Here is a 15831-nt window from a genome sequence, read left to right as displayed (position 1 = left end):
TAGCATAGCTCAGCAGTGGCCAGGGTGGGCAGCTCCTAGTCGCTGTCGCAAAGAGAAGCTATTGGCCTGAAGCCCAACGAGCGCCGACCTGAGATGGGCGAGCGCCAGGCGGGGGTGCTGGGGCGTTGCTCAGAAGGCAGCTAGGTGGTTGCATGGCAGAGAGGCGGGTAACTTGGCGCTTCTGCTCCTGGTTGGCAGCGGGTGAAGTTTCGTCTCCCCCTGCCCAGGCAGACCACGAGCCAGCACAGGGCACCCAGCTCTCGGCTTGACAGCCTTCGGGCCATTTCCAGTCCATGGTCTGTAAAGACTCCATTTCTCAGCAGCCCAGCACAGTTCTCCTCCTCCCCTCGGCCCCCGCCCCCCCCCCCCCCGGTGCTGCAATGAGTTAGTGCTGGTGCCGCCCCTGCCTCTCGGGCTGGCCGCATGCCTACTCCACCTGGCCCAGCAAAGGCCCGAGCCACCTAAGACAGGAGAGAGCCCCAGCCAGACTTGCCTGCCCCAGTGAAGACAGGGCTGCTGTTCAGTGAAAGCAGAAGTGGAGCTGGGCAAAGATCAATTGCCCCCTCTGCCAAAGTTCCTGCTAGCCCAGCCTTAGGCTTCCCCCATGCGCAAGGCAGCTGCCCACGAGAGAGCTGGAGGCAGAGAGGCTTAGACAGCCTGGGGCATAGGGGCAGTGGAAGCTAAAGTGATAAAGCCCCATTAGAGGTAGGCCTTCTAGGCCCGCAAACGTTACAACAGACCCCCTGCAGCCCATTCTGCTCCAAGGGGCAGCCCCACCTCCTCTCCTGCCCCCCCCCCCACAGCCCTCAGTGTTAGGGGCTCCTGGGGCAGCTGCCCCTGCCCCCATCCCAAGCAGCTCAGCTTTTGGCCCTGCTCCCTTCCAGCCAGAGGGGATCTCCTGCCCCTCTGGGCACTGGCCAGGGCCCCGTGGGGCTGGCTGAGCCCCCGTGGCTGGCAGTGCGGTGGGCTTAGGGGCCATGGGAGCTCAGCAGAGCAGCTGCTGGGTGAGGTACACCATCCAGTCCCACCGGGCCTCTCAGCCCCTGCACTGTTGGGAGCCCCACAGGCCCAGCACGGGTCAGGAGGGGGAGCGGACCCCACAAACACACACACACCACACCCCACACACACACACCCTTCCCTACTGCTCCATTTCATTGCAAGGAGTTCTCCCAAGGATAAATGACTACAAGTAGCAGGGGGACTACATCAAACCCCCACGCAAGAGGCTCAGACTAAATGTACATCACAAAGCCAGTCAAGGACCAGACGAACAGCCCATGGCAAAACAGCAGAGTCAAGGAGGTGTTAGCAGCAAAGAGGCATCCTTTATGTCAAACCCTAGTGAGGCTAACAGGAACGAGAAAAGCGTTAAGTGTGAAAGTGTAGCTAGGCAGGCGAAAAATTGAGCCACAGCTTGCTAAAGAAGCAAAAAATAACAGCATGCTTTTTTTTGAAGTACGTCAGAAGCAGGAAGCCTGCAAAACAGTCAGGAGATGATAAAGGTGCTAAAGGAGAACTCAAGGAAGACAAGGCCATTGCAGAGAAGCTAAATGAATTCTTTGCATCAGCCTTCGCTTCAGAGGATGTGGGGGATATCGTCCCATCCTACCCTGAAAGCTAGCCTTTTGGGGGGGAAATCTGAAGTACTGTCCCAAATTGATGTGTCAGTAGAAAAGGTTTTGGAACAAATTGATAAATTAAACAGTAATATGTCCCCAGGACTGGATCTTATTCACCCAAGAGTTCTGAAGGAACTCAAATATGAAATTGCACAACTACTAACTGTGGTATTGCTTCAATCAGCCTCTGTACCAGATGACTGGAGGATAATTAATGTAATACCAATTTTTAAAAGGGTTACAGAGGCAATCCTGGCAATTACTGGCCAGTAAGCCTAACTTCAGTATCGGGTAAATTGATTGAATCTATAGTAAAGAACAGAATTATTGGTAGAGTCCCTTCTGTAAAGGGAAATCATGCCTTACCAATCTATTAGAATTCTTTGAGGGTGTCAACAAATATGTGGATGAGGGTGATTCTTGGACTTGGACTTTCAGAAAGTTTTTGACAAGGTCCCTCACCAAAGGCTCCTAAGCAAACCAAGCAGTCATGGGATAAGAGGGAAGGTCTTCTCATGGATCAATAACTGGCTAAAAGACAGGAAACAAAGGGTAGGAATAAATGGTCAGTTTTCAGAATGAAGAGAGGTAAATAGCAGGGCCCCTGGGGATCTGTATTGGAACCAGTGCTGTTCAACATATTCATAAATGATCTGAAAAAGAAAGTGAACAGTGAGGTGGCAAAATCTGCGGATGATACAAAGTTATTTGAGATAGTTAAGTCCAAAGCAGACTGTGCACAGTTACAAAGGGATCTCACAAAACTGGGTAGCAACTGGGCAACAAAATGGCAGATGAACTTCAGTGTTGACAAGTGCAAAGTAATGCACACTGGAAAAAAATAATCCTGACTAGACATACAAAATGATGGGAGTCTAAATTAGCTGTTACCATTCAAAAATGATCTTGGAGTCATTGTGGACAATTATCTGAAAACACCTGCTCAATGCACAGCAGTGGTCAAAAAGACTAACAATGCTAGGAACCAGTAGGAAAAGGATAGATATTAACACTGAAAATATCATAATTACTATATAAATCCAGGGTACACCCACAAATCTCAGAAATGATCTGGTTGAACTGGAAAACATTCAGAGAAGGGCAACAAAAGATGATGGAGGGTCTGGAACAGGTTCCGTATGAGGAAAGACTAAAAAGTCGGGGGCTGTTCTGCTTAGGAAAGAGACGGCTAAGAGGGGATATGATAGAGGTCTAGAAAATGAACGATGTGGAGAAAGTGAATAGAAAAATGTTATTTATCCTTTCCTACAATACAAGAACCAGGGGTCACCCAATGAAATTAATAGGCAGTAAGCTTAAAACAAACAAAAGGAAGCACTTCTTCAAACAATGCACAGTCAACCTGTGGAACTCATTGCCAGGGGATGTTGTGAAGGCCAAATGTATAACTAGGTTACAAAAATAATTAGATAAGTTCATGGAGAATAGGTTCATCAATGGCTATTAGCCAAGAGGGTCACAGATGCATTCCCATTCTCTGGGTGTCCCTAAACCTCTGACTGCCAGAAGCTGGGACTGGACGACAGGGGATGGTTCACTCAACAATTGCCCTGTTCTGTTCAGTTCCTCTGATGCATCTGGACCTGGCCACTGTTGACAGACAGGATACTGGGCTAGATGGACCATAGCCTGACCCACTATGGTAGCTCTTTATGTTCCTATTCCTTGCTCCTCAGAGCCCCCTGGCAACATGGGTGACCCTGTGCCGGCTGGCAGGGCCCTGCCTGGCTGGCTATAGTTCTGGGAAGGGCTGCTCTCTGGGGCAGGGACAAGTGGGGCCCCATCCCTGCAGTGGTCAGCACTCTGGCCTGCTGCTCTAGGGAGTCAGGCTTGGCTCACACTGAGAGGCTGAGTTTGCTGAGCTGGGCCCAGTGCCAGCCCAGGGGGCTAGAGCTCGGAACAAGTGGGGGCTGGGCCCTGCAGCTGCTGCCAGCTGCAAAGCCACCTCTCGCACCACTGCTGTCACCGGCCTGACCGCAGCTTCCTGTTACCCTTGTCAGCCGGGTGAGGCCTGCACCCCCAGGAGCCACCCACACAGGCCATGTAACATGTGATACACACCACCCGCTGTCCACCCACCCCCGACACACGGCAGAGTGGGGAAGCCACACCAGAGCGAGACTCTCAGCCCCTGCAGGGCACTGAGAATGAGCTGAGCAGAAACCGCTCCCCTCCCCCGACACACACATGGCCTGGCAACCGACTGCGAGGGGCACGAGACCCGACAATGCACCATCCAGGCCTGCGCCCATCACCTGAGGGCGGGGGGAGGGTAAGGCACCCCCCACACACACACACGTAAACACACTCACACACACACACACACCCCTGCCTAACTCCCCACCTAGTGCCAACCCGCAGCCACCTGCACCCAACTCTCCTCAGCCCTGCTAATGCCCCCCCAGTGCCAACCAAAGGCCCCTGTGAGCCACGTGCCCCCCCAGTGCCAACCAAAGGCCCCTGTGAGCTGCATGCCCCCCCAGTGCCAACCAAAGGCCCCTGTGAGCTGCGTGCCCCCCCAGTGCCAACCAAAGGCCCCTGTGAGCTGCGTGCCCTCCCAGTGCCAACCAAAGGCCCCTGTAAGTCGCGTGGCCCCCCCAGGGCCAACCAAAGGCCCCTGTAAGTCGCATGGCCCCCCCCGTGCCAACCAAAGGCCCCTGTAAGTCGCGTGGCCCCCTCCAGTGCCAACCAAAGGCCCCTGTAAGCCACATGGCCGCACAGCAGCCTAATTAGCGCTCAGGAAACCCCCAGCCCCAGACCTGCCGTGGCTAGGGGAGGGTTGATCCAAACCTGCAACAGCTGGGGCGCCCCTCCCCAGCCCCAACTCAGCCCCAGCCCAGACCTGCCTTGGCTGGGGCGCCCCTTCCCCGGCTCCACCTCAGCCCCAGACCTGCCGCAGCCGGGGGAGGGGCTCTCCTCGCTCGGCCCAAACCCAACCCCCAGCCTGAACCTGCCACGGCCCAGGGAGGGGCGCCTCTCCCCCACAGCCCAGGTGCTGCTGTGGGACAGAGAGAGCAGGGGGGAGTCCTCTCTCCCTGCCATAGCCCCGGAGCACCTTCCTGCACCCAAAACCCCTCACCCCGGCCCTGCTCCAGAGCCCGCACCCTCCCCTGCAACCTTCTGCCCCAACCCTGAGCCCCCTCCCACACTCAGAACCCCTTGGCCCCCCCCACCCCCACCACATGAATTTGTTATGTGCACCACATCACCTCCATATTGGTGCACATAACGTAAGATGGGTGGGAAAAATTAGAGGGAACACTGCTGCCAACCCACAGCCCCCTGCACCCACCTTGGGCTCCCCACATATACACCCTAATGACCCCCCCCCCCCCAGTGCCAACACACAGCCCCCTGCACCCAGTCCTGGTCTGCCTGCACACACCCAGCCTAATGGGTTCGCTGGGAGCCTCCCAGAATCAGGCTCTATCTCCTGGAGGCTACTGAAGCCAAATCAGGAGATTTTTGGCCCCTAAAAGTCCAGCTGCACAACGGGGCTAAGGCAGGCTCCCTGCCTACCCTGGGTCTGCACCTTCCCAGAAGTGGCCAGCACATCTCTGTGGCCCCTTGGGAAGGAGATCAGGGGGGCTGTCCCTGTGCTGCCCGCTCCCCGAGTGCTGACACCACATCTCCCATTGGCTGGGAACTGCGGCCAATGGGAGCTGCAGGGGCAGTGCCTGCAGGCAGAGGAAGCATGCGGAGCCCCCTGCCCACCCCACAGGGGCCACAGAGACATGCCAGCTGCTTGTGGGAGCAGCTCGGGGCCAGAGCAGGCAGGGAGCCTGCCTTAGTCCTGCTGCGCCACTGACAGGGAGCCTTCTGACAAGGTAAGCGCTGCCTGGCCGGAGCCTGCATCTCTCACCCCCTCTCACACCCCAACCTCCTGCCTCAGCCCTGAGCCCCCTCCCGCACCCAAACTCCCTCCCAGAGCCCACACACCCTCCTGCACACCAACCCCCTGCCCCAGCCTAGAACCTCCTCCTGCATCCAAACTCCCTCCCAGAGCCCGCACCCCTCACTCCCTCCTGCCCCCCAACCTCCTGCCCCAGCCCAGTGAATGTGAGTGAGGGCTGGGGAGAGCGAGGGACAAAGGGAGGGTGGATGGAGTGCCTGGGGCAGGGCGGGTAAGGGGTGGGGAAGGGGTTGTTTGGGTTTGTGTGATTAGACAGTTGGCAACCCTACCCTCCAGTGTCAACCCACAGCCCCCCACACCCAAACCTGACCTCCCCCTCAGCTCTGCCTAACATCCCCCCATGCTATCCACAGCCCCCTGCACCCAACCCTGGGCTTCCCACCTCAGCCCTGCCTAATGCCCACCAGTGCCAACCTGCAGCCCCCTGCACCCAACCCTGAGCTCCCCACATATACACCCTGTCTAACGCCCCCCCCGTGCCGACCCGCAGCCCTGTGCACCCAACTCTGAACTCACCACACCCTAACACCCCACTCCATCCCCAGCACCCACCTTAGGCTCCCCCACCTCAGCCCTGCCTAATGCCCCCCCAGTGCCAATCTGCAGGCCCTGCACCCAACCCTAGGCTCCCCACAAACACCCTGCCCAACACCCCCAGCCCTTGTTAATCTAAGCTGAGATTCCCTCAGTACTTCAATCAAAAACACTGTTTTAAGTAAAATATAAACCAGATTTATTTACTACAGAAAGATAGATTTAAATGATTATAAGTAACAGGCATAGAGATCAAAGTTGAATACATAAGAAATAAAAAAATCTCACAGTCTAAATTCTACAGAGTAAACAAGATTTGAATCAAGCAGTTTCTCACCCCACTGGATGTTTCAGGCAGTTTACAGTTTTTATTACACAGGGGGAATTTGCTTCCCAGCCTGGGACCAATCACCCCCGTTCAAAGACTTTGCTTTCCAAACGAGCTTCCAGGTGTTGCGATGTGGGAGGAGAGAGGCCAAGTGGTGATGTCATTGACCCTCACTTAGACTTTCTCTCCAGGTGCTAGAAAGATCCTTGCTGCGACATTGCGGTTAGGCAGCCCCCATTGCGTACGTGCCCTCTCTGAGGAGGCTCTGGGAGAGTGGATTCTTCTTGGTGTGCCATCAACTCGTATCTGGCTGGTCCTGATGTAAATTTGTCGTCAGTTGCTCCTTTGTTGCCACTGAAAGGCTGGCTCTGTGCGTGTCCCGCTTACCACATATTTCAGTACCAAACATACAGTAATACTTCATAACTTCACATGCCATGATAGTACAGACAATCCAACCGAATAGCAATGTTCAATGGATCAAGACTTTATAAATGATACCGCACAAGGCATACCTTTTTTAAAATATCACAATCACCACTCGGTGGTGAATATGGGGGTCCAGGGTGCTACTTTGAGGTAGTTTCCCCTTCCATACAGTAGAACAGGTTTATTATGGTTTCTCTGCTCTAACAAGCTCCAAGTCTGTTTATAGGTATGAGCTGAAAAGCAGCATTACCACAGAGCTTCTTAACACATGGTTTGATCTTATTTACCACTCTGAGCATGTTCAAAAGCTTTTCCCAAAAATCATGCATATTGCACCTTTTCATCAGGCTTACCATCAGCCCCAAATTCTTTATCACAAGGTTTACCATTAGCATCAAAATTTTTATCAGGAGGTTTAAGAGCAGCACCAAACCCTTTATCACAGATGGGCATTTACAAGTAGCTCTGTCATATCCTGCCCTCTATTTAGACAGTCTGGTTTGTTCAACACCCATTGTGTCTTTCAACTCCTTCCTGAACCTTAGCATGTGTTCAGTTACTGGCTTTTCTTTCTCTTCAGTATGGGTTCTCAATCCATTCATATCTTCGGGGTTTTAGAATCATAGAATATCAGGGTTGGAAGGGACCTCAGGAGGTCATCTAGTCCAACCCCCTGCTCAAAGCAGGACCAATCCCCAACTAAATCATCCAGCCAGGGCTTTGTCACGCCTGACCTTAAAAACTTTTAAGGAAGCAAATTCCACCACCTCCCTAGGTAACGCATTCCAGTGTTTCACCACTCTCCGAGTGAAAAAGTTTTTCCTAATATCCAACCTAAACCTCCCCCACTGCAACTTGAGACCATTACTCCTCATTCTGTCATCTGCTATCACCGAGAACAGTCTAGATCCATCCTCTTTGGAACCCCCTTTCAGGTATTGAAAGCAGCTATCAAATCCCCCCTCATTCTTCTCTTCCGCAGACTAAACAATCCCAGTTCCCTCAGCCTCTCCTCATAAGTCATGTGTTCCAGTCCCCTAATCATTTTTGTTGCCCTCCGCTGGACGTTTTCCAATTTTTCCACATCCTTCTTGTAGTGTGGGGCCCAAAACTGGACACAGTACTGCAGATGAGGCCTCACCAATGTCGAATAGAGGGGAACGACCACGTCCCTCAATCTGCTGGAAATGCCCCTACTTATATATCCCAAAATGCCATTGGCCTTCTTGGCAACAACGTCACACTGTTGATTCATATCCAACTACTTGTCCACTGTAACCCCTACATCCTTTTCTGCAGAACTGCTGCCTAGCCATTCGGTCCCTAGTCTGTAGCGGTGCATGGGATTCTTCCGTCCTAAGTGCAGGGCTCTGCACTTGTCCTTGTTGAACCTCATCATATTTCTTTTGGCCCAATCCTCTAATTTGTCTGGGACCCTCTGTACCCTATCCCTACCCTCCAGCGTATCTACCTCTCCTCCCAGTTTAGTGTCACCTGCAAACTTGCTGAGGGTGCAATCCACACCATCCTCCAGATCATTAATGAAGATACTGTACAAAACCGGCCCCAGGACCGACCCTTGGGGCACTCCACTTGATACCAGCTGCCAACTAGACATGGAGCCCTTGATCACTACCCGCTGAGCCCGACAATCTAGCCAGCTTTCTATCCACCTTATCATCCATTCATCCAGCCCATACTTCTTTAATTTGCTAGCAAGAATACTGTGGGAGACCATGTCAAAAGCTTTATTAAAGTCAAGGAACAACACGTCCACCGCTTTCCCCTCATCCACAGAGCCAGTTATCTCATCATAGAAGGCAATTAGATTAGTCAGGCATGACTTGCCCTTGGTGAATCCATGCTGACTGTTCCTGATCACTTTCCTCTCCTCTAAGTGCTTCAGAACTGATTCCTTGAGGACCTGCTCCATGATTTTTCTAGGGACTGAGGTGAGGCTGACTGGCCTGTAGTTCCCAGGATCCTCCTTCTTCCCTTTTTTAAAGATGGGCACTACATTAGCCTTTTTCCAGTCGTCCAGGACTCCCCCAATCACCAGGAGTTTTCAAAGATAATGGCCAATGGCTCTGCAATCACATCTGCCAACTCCTTTAGCACTCTCGGATGCAACGCATCCGGCCCCATGGACTTGTGCTCGTCCAGCTTTTCTAAATAGTCCCGAACCACTTCTTTCTCCGCAGAGGGCTGGTCACCTCCTCCCCAAGCTGTGCTGCCCAGTGCAGTAGTCTGGGAGCTGACCTTGTTCGTGAAGACAGAGGCAAAAAAAAAGCACTGAGTACTTTAGCTTTTTCCACATCCTCTGTCACTAGGTTGCCTCCCTCATTCAATAAGGGGCCCACACTTGCCTTGACTTTCTTCTTGTTGCTAACATACCTGAAAAAACCCTTCTTGTTACTCTTAACATCTCTTGCTAGCTGCAAGGTTCCTGGACTCAGCTTCTTGGCTGTTACAGGCATGGGAGCTGCATCTCGACTTGATTTTTCACAAGCATATAAAGATGGGTGTCCTAAAAAACTGGGACCTGGATTGGAGTACCTCCATCACCCCTTTCCCTGAGAAATTAGCTATGTGACTGCCAGGTGTGATTTGGCCTTCCTGATTTCACTCCTGCATGCCCGAACAATATTTTTATACCTTCCCTGCTCATTTGTCCAATCTTCCACTTCTTGTAAGCTTCTTTTTTGTGTTCAAGATCAGCAAGGATTTCACTGTTAAGCCAAGCTGGTCGCCTGCCATATTTACTGTTCTTTCTACACTTCGGGATGGTTTGTCCCTGTAACCTCAATAAGGATTCTTTAAAATACAGCCAGCTCTCCTGGACTCCTTTCCCCCTCATGTGATTCTCCCAGGGAATCCTGCCCATCAGTTCCCTGAGGTTGTCAAAGTCTGCTTTTCTGCAGTCCAGGGTCCGTATTCTGCTGCTCTCCTTTCTTTCCTGTGTCAGGATCCTGAACTCGACCATCTCATGGTCACTGCCTCCCAGGTTCCCATCCACTTTGGTACTCCACAGTCTGGTGAGGTAAGGATGTAAGGGGATTCTGCATTTTGGCTGGTCCTGTGTCAGCTGTCTCCCAACCTCAATATGTCCATATGCAAGAAATCCATCTCCTCTTCTGGTTTTTACCCTGTGTTCCCCACTCCTAGCACTGGGAACTTCCCCACCCCCTTTTCTTAGGCATTCATGATTTGTGTCTCTAGGTTACAATTGCTTGCTCATTAGTCAGACACACCTTTTTCCAGCAGCTCTCCGTCAGCTGCTTTTTGTGTCTTACCAGCCTCTCTCCTCTGCCAGCTGAGTGATTTGCATGCTCACAAACATTGCCTGGAAGGTTCCTGGACTCAGCTTCTTGGCTGTTACAGGCATGGGAGCTGCATCTCGACTTGATTTTTCACAAGCATATAAAGATGGGTGTCCTAAAAAACTGGGACCTGGATTGGAGTACCTCCATCACCCCTTTCCCTGAGAAATTAGCTATGTGACTGCTATGCTCTGAAAGGCCAGTTACACAGTCCCCTCTTTGAACCTAAGTTACAGGCAGCATGCCTGGGTGCACAGATGCTGAATCAGCCACTCAGTCCTGGGCATCCTCTCTCAAGTGACCAGTGAGGCAATATCCATGTGCTCCCACTATTCTTTCCCCATTTTCCTTCTCTGGCGTCCCCTCTTGGACACATCTCTCTAAGCTCTCTAGAGCAGAATCTATCCCTTGTATAGCTGCAAAGGGCTCACAGCTAATGGCTGGAACAGTTTTCTCAGTGCCAGGCATTCCACCCCTCTCCCTTCCTGAAGAGGTGCTGCCTTCAGCTGTGGTGCAGGAGCTGGTCTCAATCCCCCCCTCCCAAACCCCCCCCCCCATGAATCATATTACTTCCCTTTGCTACAGAGGATTCAAAGAGATTTTCTCCCTTTCCTTCAGCAGGTTCTGGGACTATACTCTTTCCCCCTGAGGTCCCAGCAAAATATTCCTTCTTGTTCCAGGCTACAACAATCTGAGCTATATGGAAAAAATCATTGCCAGTAACCATGTCAATGGGGATATCATCCACTACTCCTACCTTTAATGCAGTTTCTAACCCATCAGTTTCAATGTGCCTTATAGCCAAAGGCACAAGAGTCTAGAAACCTCCTACTAATAAAAGCTCTGCCATCTGTCCTGGCCATGTCTTATCATCTCAAATTACATTCGAATTAACCACAGAAATCTCTGCACCTGTATCTTCCCATCCTACATTTTCCCTGCCATTAATTTTGACAACCTTTATGTGTTCCACGCCTGCATCTGCAGAGGCCAGTCCCATAAAATCAGTGTGAAAAGAGCCAGGTGCCCCAGAGGCTCCTGTGTGGAGGACAGCAGCATCAACAAGGGCTCCTTGCTGCCTGCTTCCTCCCCGCACAGGGCACTCATTTCTCAGGTGATCAGTGGAATTACTATGATAGCACCTTTTGGGCTCGTCTAGTTTCACTGAAGGTTTGGGATGGGGATTAGAAGAATTGTTTTGGGGTGGTGAGTGCCCAGCCTCCCACTTTCTTCCCAGGGGCAAAATGAGATTCTCCCATCCCACCAAGGTTTAAACCCTCCACCCCAACCCTTTCTGTGACTTACTCTGAATAGGTTTCAGAGTAGCAGCCATGTTAGTCTGTATCCGCAAAAAGAAAAGGAGGACTTGTGGCACCTTAGAGACTAACAAATTTAATTGAGCATAAGCTTTCTTGGGCTAAAACCCACTTCATCAGGTGCATGCAGTGGAAAATACAGTAGGAAGATTATAAACAGAGAGAAAGAGAGAGAGAGAGAGAACACATGAAAAAATGGGGGTTGCCATACCAACTCTTAACAAGATCATTCAGTTATCACTGCAAAAGTTCTTTTTCTCCTGCTGATAATAGCCCACCTTAATTGATTGGTCTCTTTAAGAGTTGGTATGGCAACCCCCATTTTTTCATGTTCTCTGTATATATCTATCTTCCTACTGTATTTTCCAATGCATGCATCCGATGAAGCAGGCCCCAGCCCATGAAAGCCTATGCCCAACAAACCTGCTAGTCTCGAAAGTGCCACAAGCACTCCTCATTCCTTCTGCTGATACAGACGAACACAGCTATTACTCTGAAACCTGTAGTTATATGGTGAGTTATACTACTCAGACTGGAAGCAAATTTAAAATGAGCACAGAGAAAATCTCTTAACCTTAGTCCATTCCTAGGCTAAAGGGAGCTACAAGAACTGGAAATTGTACAAACCCAACCATCTTACACTCTTCACATCATTATCTATTTGTTTGCAATACAGTAGGAAGATAGAGAACATGACAAATGGGGGTTGCCATACCAACTCTTAACGGGACCAATCAAATAAGGTGGGCTATTATCAGCAGGAGAAAAAAAAACTTTTGTAGTGATAATCAGTGGATCTCGTTAAGAGTTGGTAGGGCAACCCACATTTTTTCATGTTCTCTGTGTGTACATCTTCCTACTGTATTTTCCACTGCATGCATCTGATGAAGTGGGCTTTAGCCCAAGAAAGCTTATGCTCAAATATATTTGTTAGTCTCTAAGGTGCTACAACTCCTCCTTTTCCTTTCACTCTGAATAGATGTCTGGGTCTGCTCAAAGCCATCAGATAGAGATGCCATCTCATCCAGTTTGCACGTTTTTATCCCACAGACACTGTTTGACATCATCTTTATATATGCCTAGGAAATGCTCCTGAGCAACAAGGTCAAACATTTGTTCAAAACTTTCAACAGCTTTCCCCCTCGCCCATTTTCCCATTAGATCTTTCAACCTGTTTATATATTCTCCATTACTCATACCAGCATTTCTCTTAAGATTTCTAAATGTCACTCTGTTTCAGTGGTAATCTGAAATCATTTTGAAAGGTTTTTTGAATTTACGGTAACCTAAAGCATCCTGAATTGGCATTTCATTGGAGTATTAAGAGCTTTACCAGTTAACTTTTCAATCGGGGACGGGGGACAGACTTTCTTGTGATCAGGAATCACATGAGCTGCACACAGGCTCTGAAAAGTAGTAAAATATTCTGTGATATCACCCATCTCCTTATGTGCAGTACATAACTGCTCCCATTTGTGGATTTTGGGAGAGATGGGGATCAGTGGGGTTAGATGATTCTGGTTCTGCTTTTCTAGCAAGTCCAGTTGGAGTTTTCAATCTCTAGCCTTCCTCAGCCTCCTTGTTTTTCAGCTCTAGAGTTCCTTGATGTCCTGTGTCCTCTCTGGCAGCCTGTTTCCCTTTCTCCCCGGTTCTTTCATTTTCAACCGATGCTCAGTTTCTCTCTTTTTCTGCTACCTGTAGTCTGTACAGCTCTAACCTGGCAACTGTGTCACTCACTCATTTTTATGCCTTTCTGCTCCTATTTCCCTTTCCCAAAATATGCAAACACAAAATAATAAACTTGTAATTCTTTCTTGACCGCATTGAGGCAGCCTTAAAGTCTCACTTAAAATCTCTACACCAGTGTCAGAAGTGCAAATCTTGGTCAGAACAAGCTGTGCATTTCATCCTGCTCATTGTGTCACAGAGACAGGATTCCTGGGGTATAACCTGGAACTTTAGGACCACTGTGCCCCCTTAACTCTATAACCTGGGCTGTTTCTCACAAGGCTATGCCAGTGACAAGCAGCAAACCCCTCCACTTACTGTGATCACTCAGCCAACAGCACGTTTTGCTCATCCAGCTAAACTGTATGAATGCTCTCTAAGTCACTCATGAATTGTACAAATCACCCTAGCCTCCAGCTTGCACCCCAGAAATATAGCATCTTACACTGCTCAAGACTTCCTTGGACAGTGCAAGCCCATTAATTAGCTTGCCACTCCAACAAAGGGTAGTGGATATGCATCAGCCGCTGTTAACCTGAGATTCCCCCAGCACTTCAACCAAAAACACACTGTTTTAGGTAAAATCTAAAACAGATTTATTTACTACAGAAAGATTTAAGTGATTATAAGAAGCAGGCACAGAAATCAAAGTTGGTTATGTAAGAAATAAAAAAACCTCACAGTCTAAATTCTACAGACTAAGCAAGATTCGAATCAAGCAGTTTCTCACCCCACTGGATGTTTCAGGCAGTTTACAGTTTTTATTACACAGGGGGAATTTGCTTGCTAGCCTGGGATCAATTTCCCCCATTCAAAGACTTTGCTTTCAAAATGATCTTCCAGGTTTTGAGAGGGGGGAGGAAAGAGGCCAAGTGGTGATGTCATTGACCCTCACTTAGACTTTCTCTCCAGGTGCTAGAAAGATCCTTGCTGTGACATGGAAGTTAGACAGCACCCATTGCATATGTGCCCTCTCTGAGGCATGTCTGGGAGAATGAATTCTTGACAGGACCAGCCAGACATGTCTTGGTGGCCTGATGTAAATCTGTCTTGTCAGTTTCTCCTTTGTTACCACTGAAGGCTGGCTGTGCACATGTTCCACTTACCACATATTTCAGTACCAAACATATAGCAATACTTCATAACTTCACATGCCATGATAGTACAGACAATCCAACTGAATAGCAATGTTCAATGGAACAATGATACTTCACAAGGTGTACTTTGCATAAAATATACCACAATCATATCCCAGTAGTGAATATGGAGTCCAGGGTGCCGTGTTACAGCAGCACAAACCAATTGTGTTGAGCATGGGGAAGGGGAATCCATGCAGTACCAAGGTTCCAGGCATGCCCACAAGCCTGGCACACCTGCAGGCAGTCATTAATCTCCTCGCCTTCCCCTCCTCCCCCAGCACTCCGCCATCCATGTCCCACAGGGGCTGCTCTCTGCAGGGCCGGTACTCCTGCTGCTTCCGGGAGCCGTGCTGGGCTCAGGCTCCAACCCAGACAGCAACTCCGTGACTGTGGTCCTCCTGGTCTTCCTGCTCCTGCTGCTGCTCCTGGTGCTGGCCCTGGCCTGGCGCAAGTTGAGCCATGATTCAGATGGCAGATATCACCCACGCCACCTGTGCCAGCCACACCGCCTGCTGGCAGCCCTGGCCAGGCGCTGGCATGAGCTGCGAGGGCAGGTGCCCCCTGAGAGGCACTGGCAAGGTGAGGATGAGGACGAGGACGAGGAGACCCTTCAGCAGGATGAGGAGGAAGGTGGAGGAGGGCAGGAGCAGCAGAGTGAGGAGGAGGGCACTGCTGTGCCAGAGGGGACCCCGCCCAGCGACGCCGCCGGGGGAGCCCTGGAAGAGGCAGGGGAAGCAGAGGGCGCCAGCGCTGGGGGCCTGCTCAGTGACCTGCACTCCTTCTCCGGGACCGCAGCCTGGGAGGACAGCACAGCGGAGGGAGGCAGCCGCCAGCATGTCACTGCCCTCTAGAGGAGCTGAGGGAAGGACACGGACTACAGGGGGGACTGCAGCCCCCCACTTGCTCACTGGGGAGCAGCTGGAGTTGAACAACTGCTCCCAGCCCACCCCCCCAAAGAAGCTGGGATGAACTGCTCCGCCCACCCCACCCCTCCCTGCAGAGCTCTCCACCCCTTGCCATGGGGCTGCAATGGGGTCCCCTGCACCCCACCTCTCCCCCCCCACCACCCTCACAGCTGGAGAGCCAGCCAAAGCAAGGCCGGGAGCGCCCCCCCAGACTCTGCATTGACTCTAGCACCCCTCCCCTCCCCCCACTGCCTGCACCAGGATATGGGGTGTGACACTGGCATGAGTGTGTGGCTCCACTGCCACTGGGGAGCTGCTGATTGGCCCACAGGCAGCGCTACAGGCACCAATAAAGGGGCGGCATTGCTCACACCCTGGCACACTCTGCAGCTTCATTCACCCCAGCGGGGAACGCAGGGGGTGGGGCTGCATGGGGGCGCGGAACCCGCTGTGAACCACACCCCTGGAAGAAGGGGGAGGGAGAGTAACCCCAGCCTTCGGGCCTTAAGGAGGGCTCTCCAGGCCCCCCTGCCCCACAACATGAGGCTCTCCCACTGGACAATCCCCCGCACTGGC

At 51.2% G+C, this 15831-nt stretch overlaps 1 protein-coding gene across 1 annotated transcript; it reads left to right on the top strand.

The window, feature by feature from the left end:
• Window positions 1-14601: 14601 nt before the first annotated feature.
• Window positions 14602-15317, top strand: PTPRCAP (protein tyrosine phosphatase receptor type C associated protein; the record flags this gene model as incomplete). The annotated part of the gene is made up of 1 exon (XM_084631410.1): window positions 14602-15317. A coding segment is annotated over one exon (600 nt), but the record flags the coding sequence as incomplete, so codon positions are not given.
• Between the last annotated feature and the right edge of the window lie 514 nt (window positions 15318-15831).

This window comes from Lepidochelys olivacea, assembly GCF_965140295.1.
Source record: "Lepidochelys olivacea isolate rLepOli2 genome assembly, chromosome: 6".
Classification (NCBI taxonomy): Eukaryota; Metazoa; Chordata; order Testudines; family Cheloniidae; genus Lepidochelys; species Lepidochelys olivacea.
This window is presented reverse-complemented; position numbering and strand designations above follow the sequence as displayed.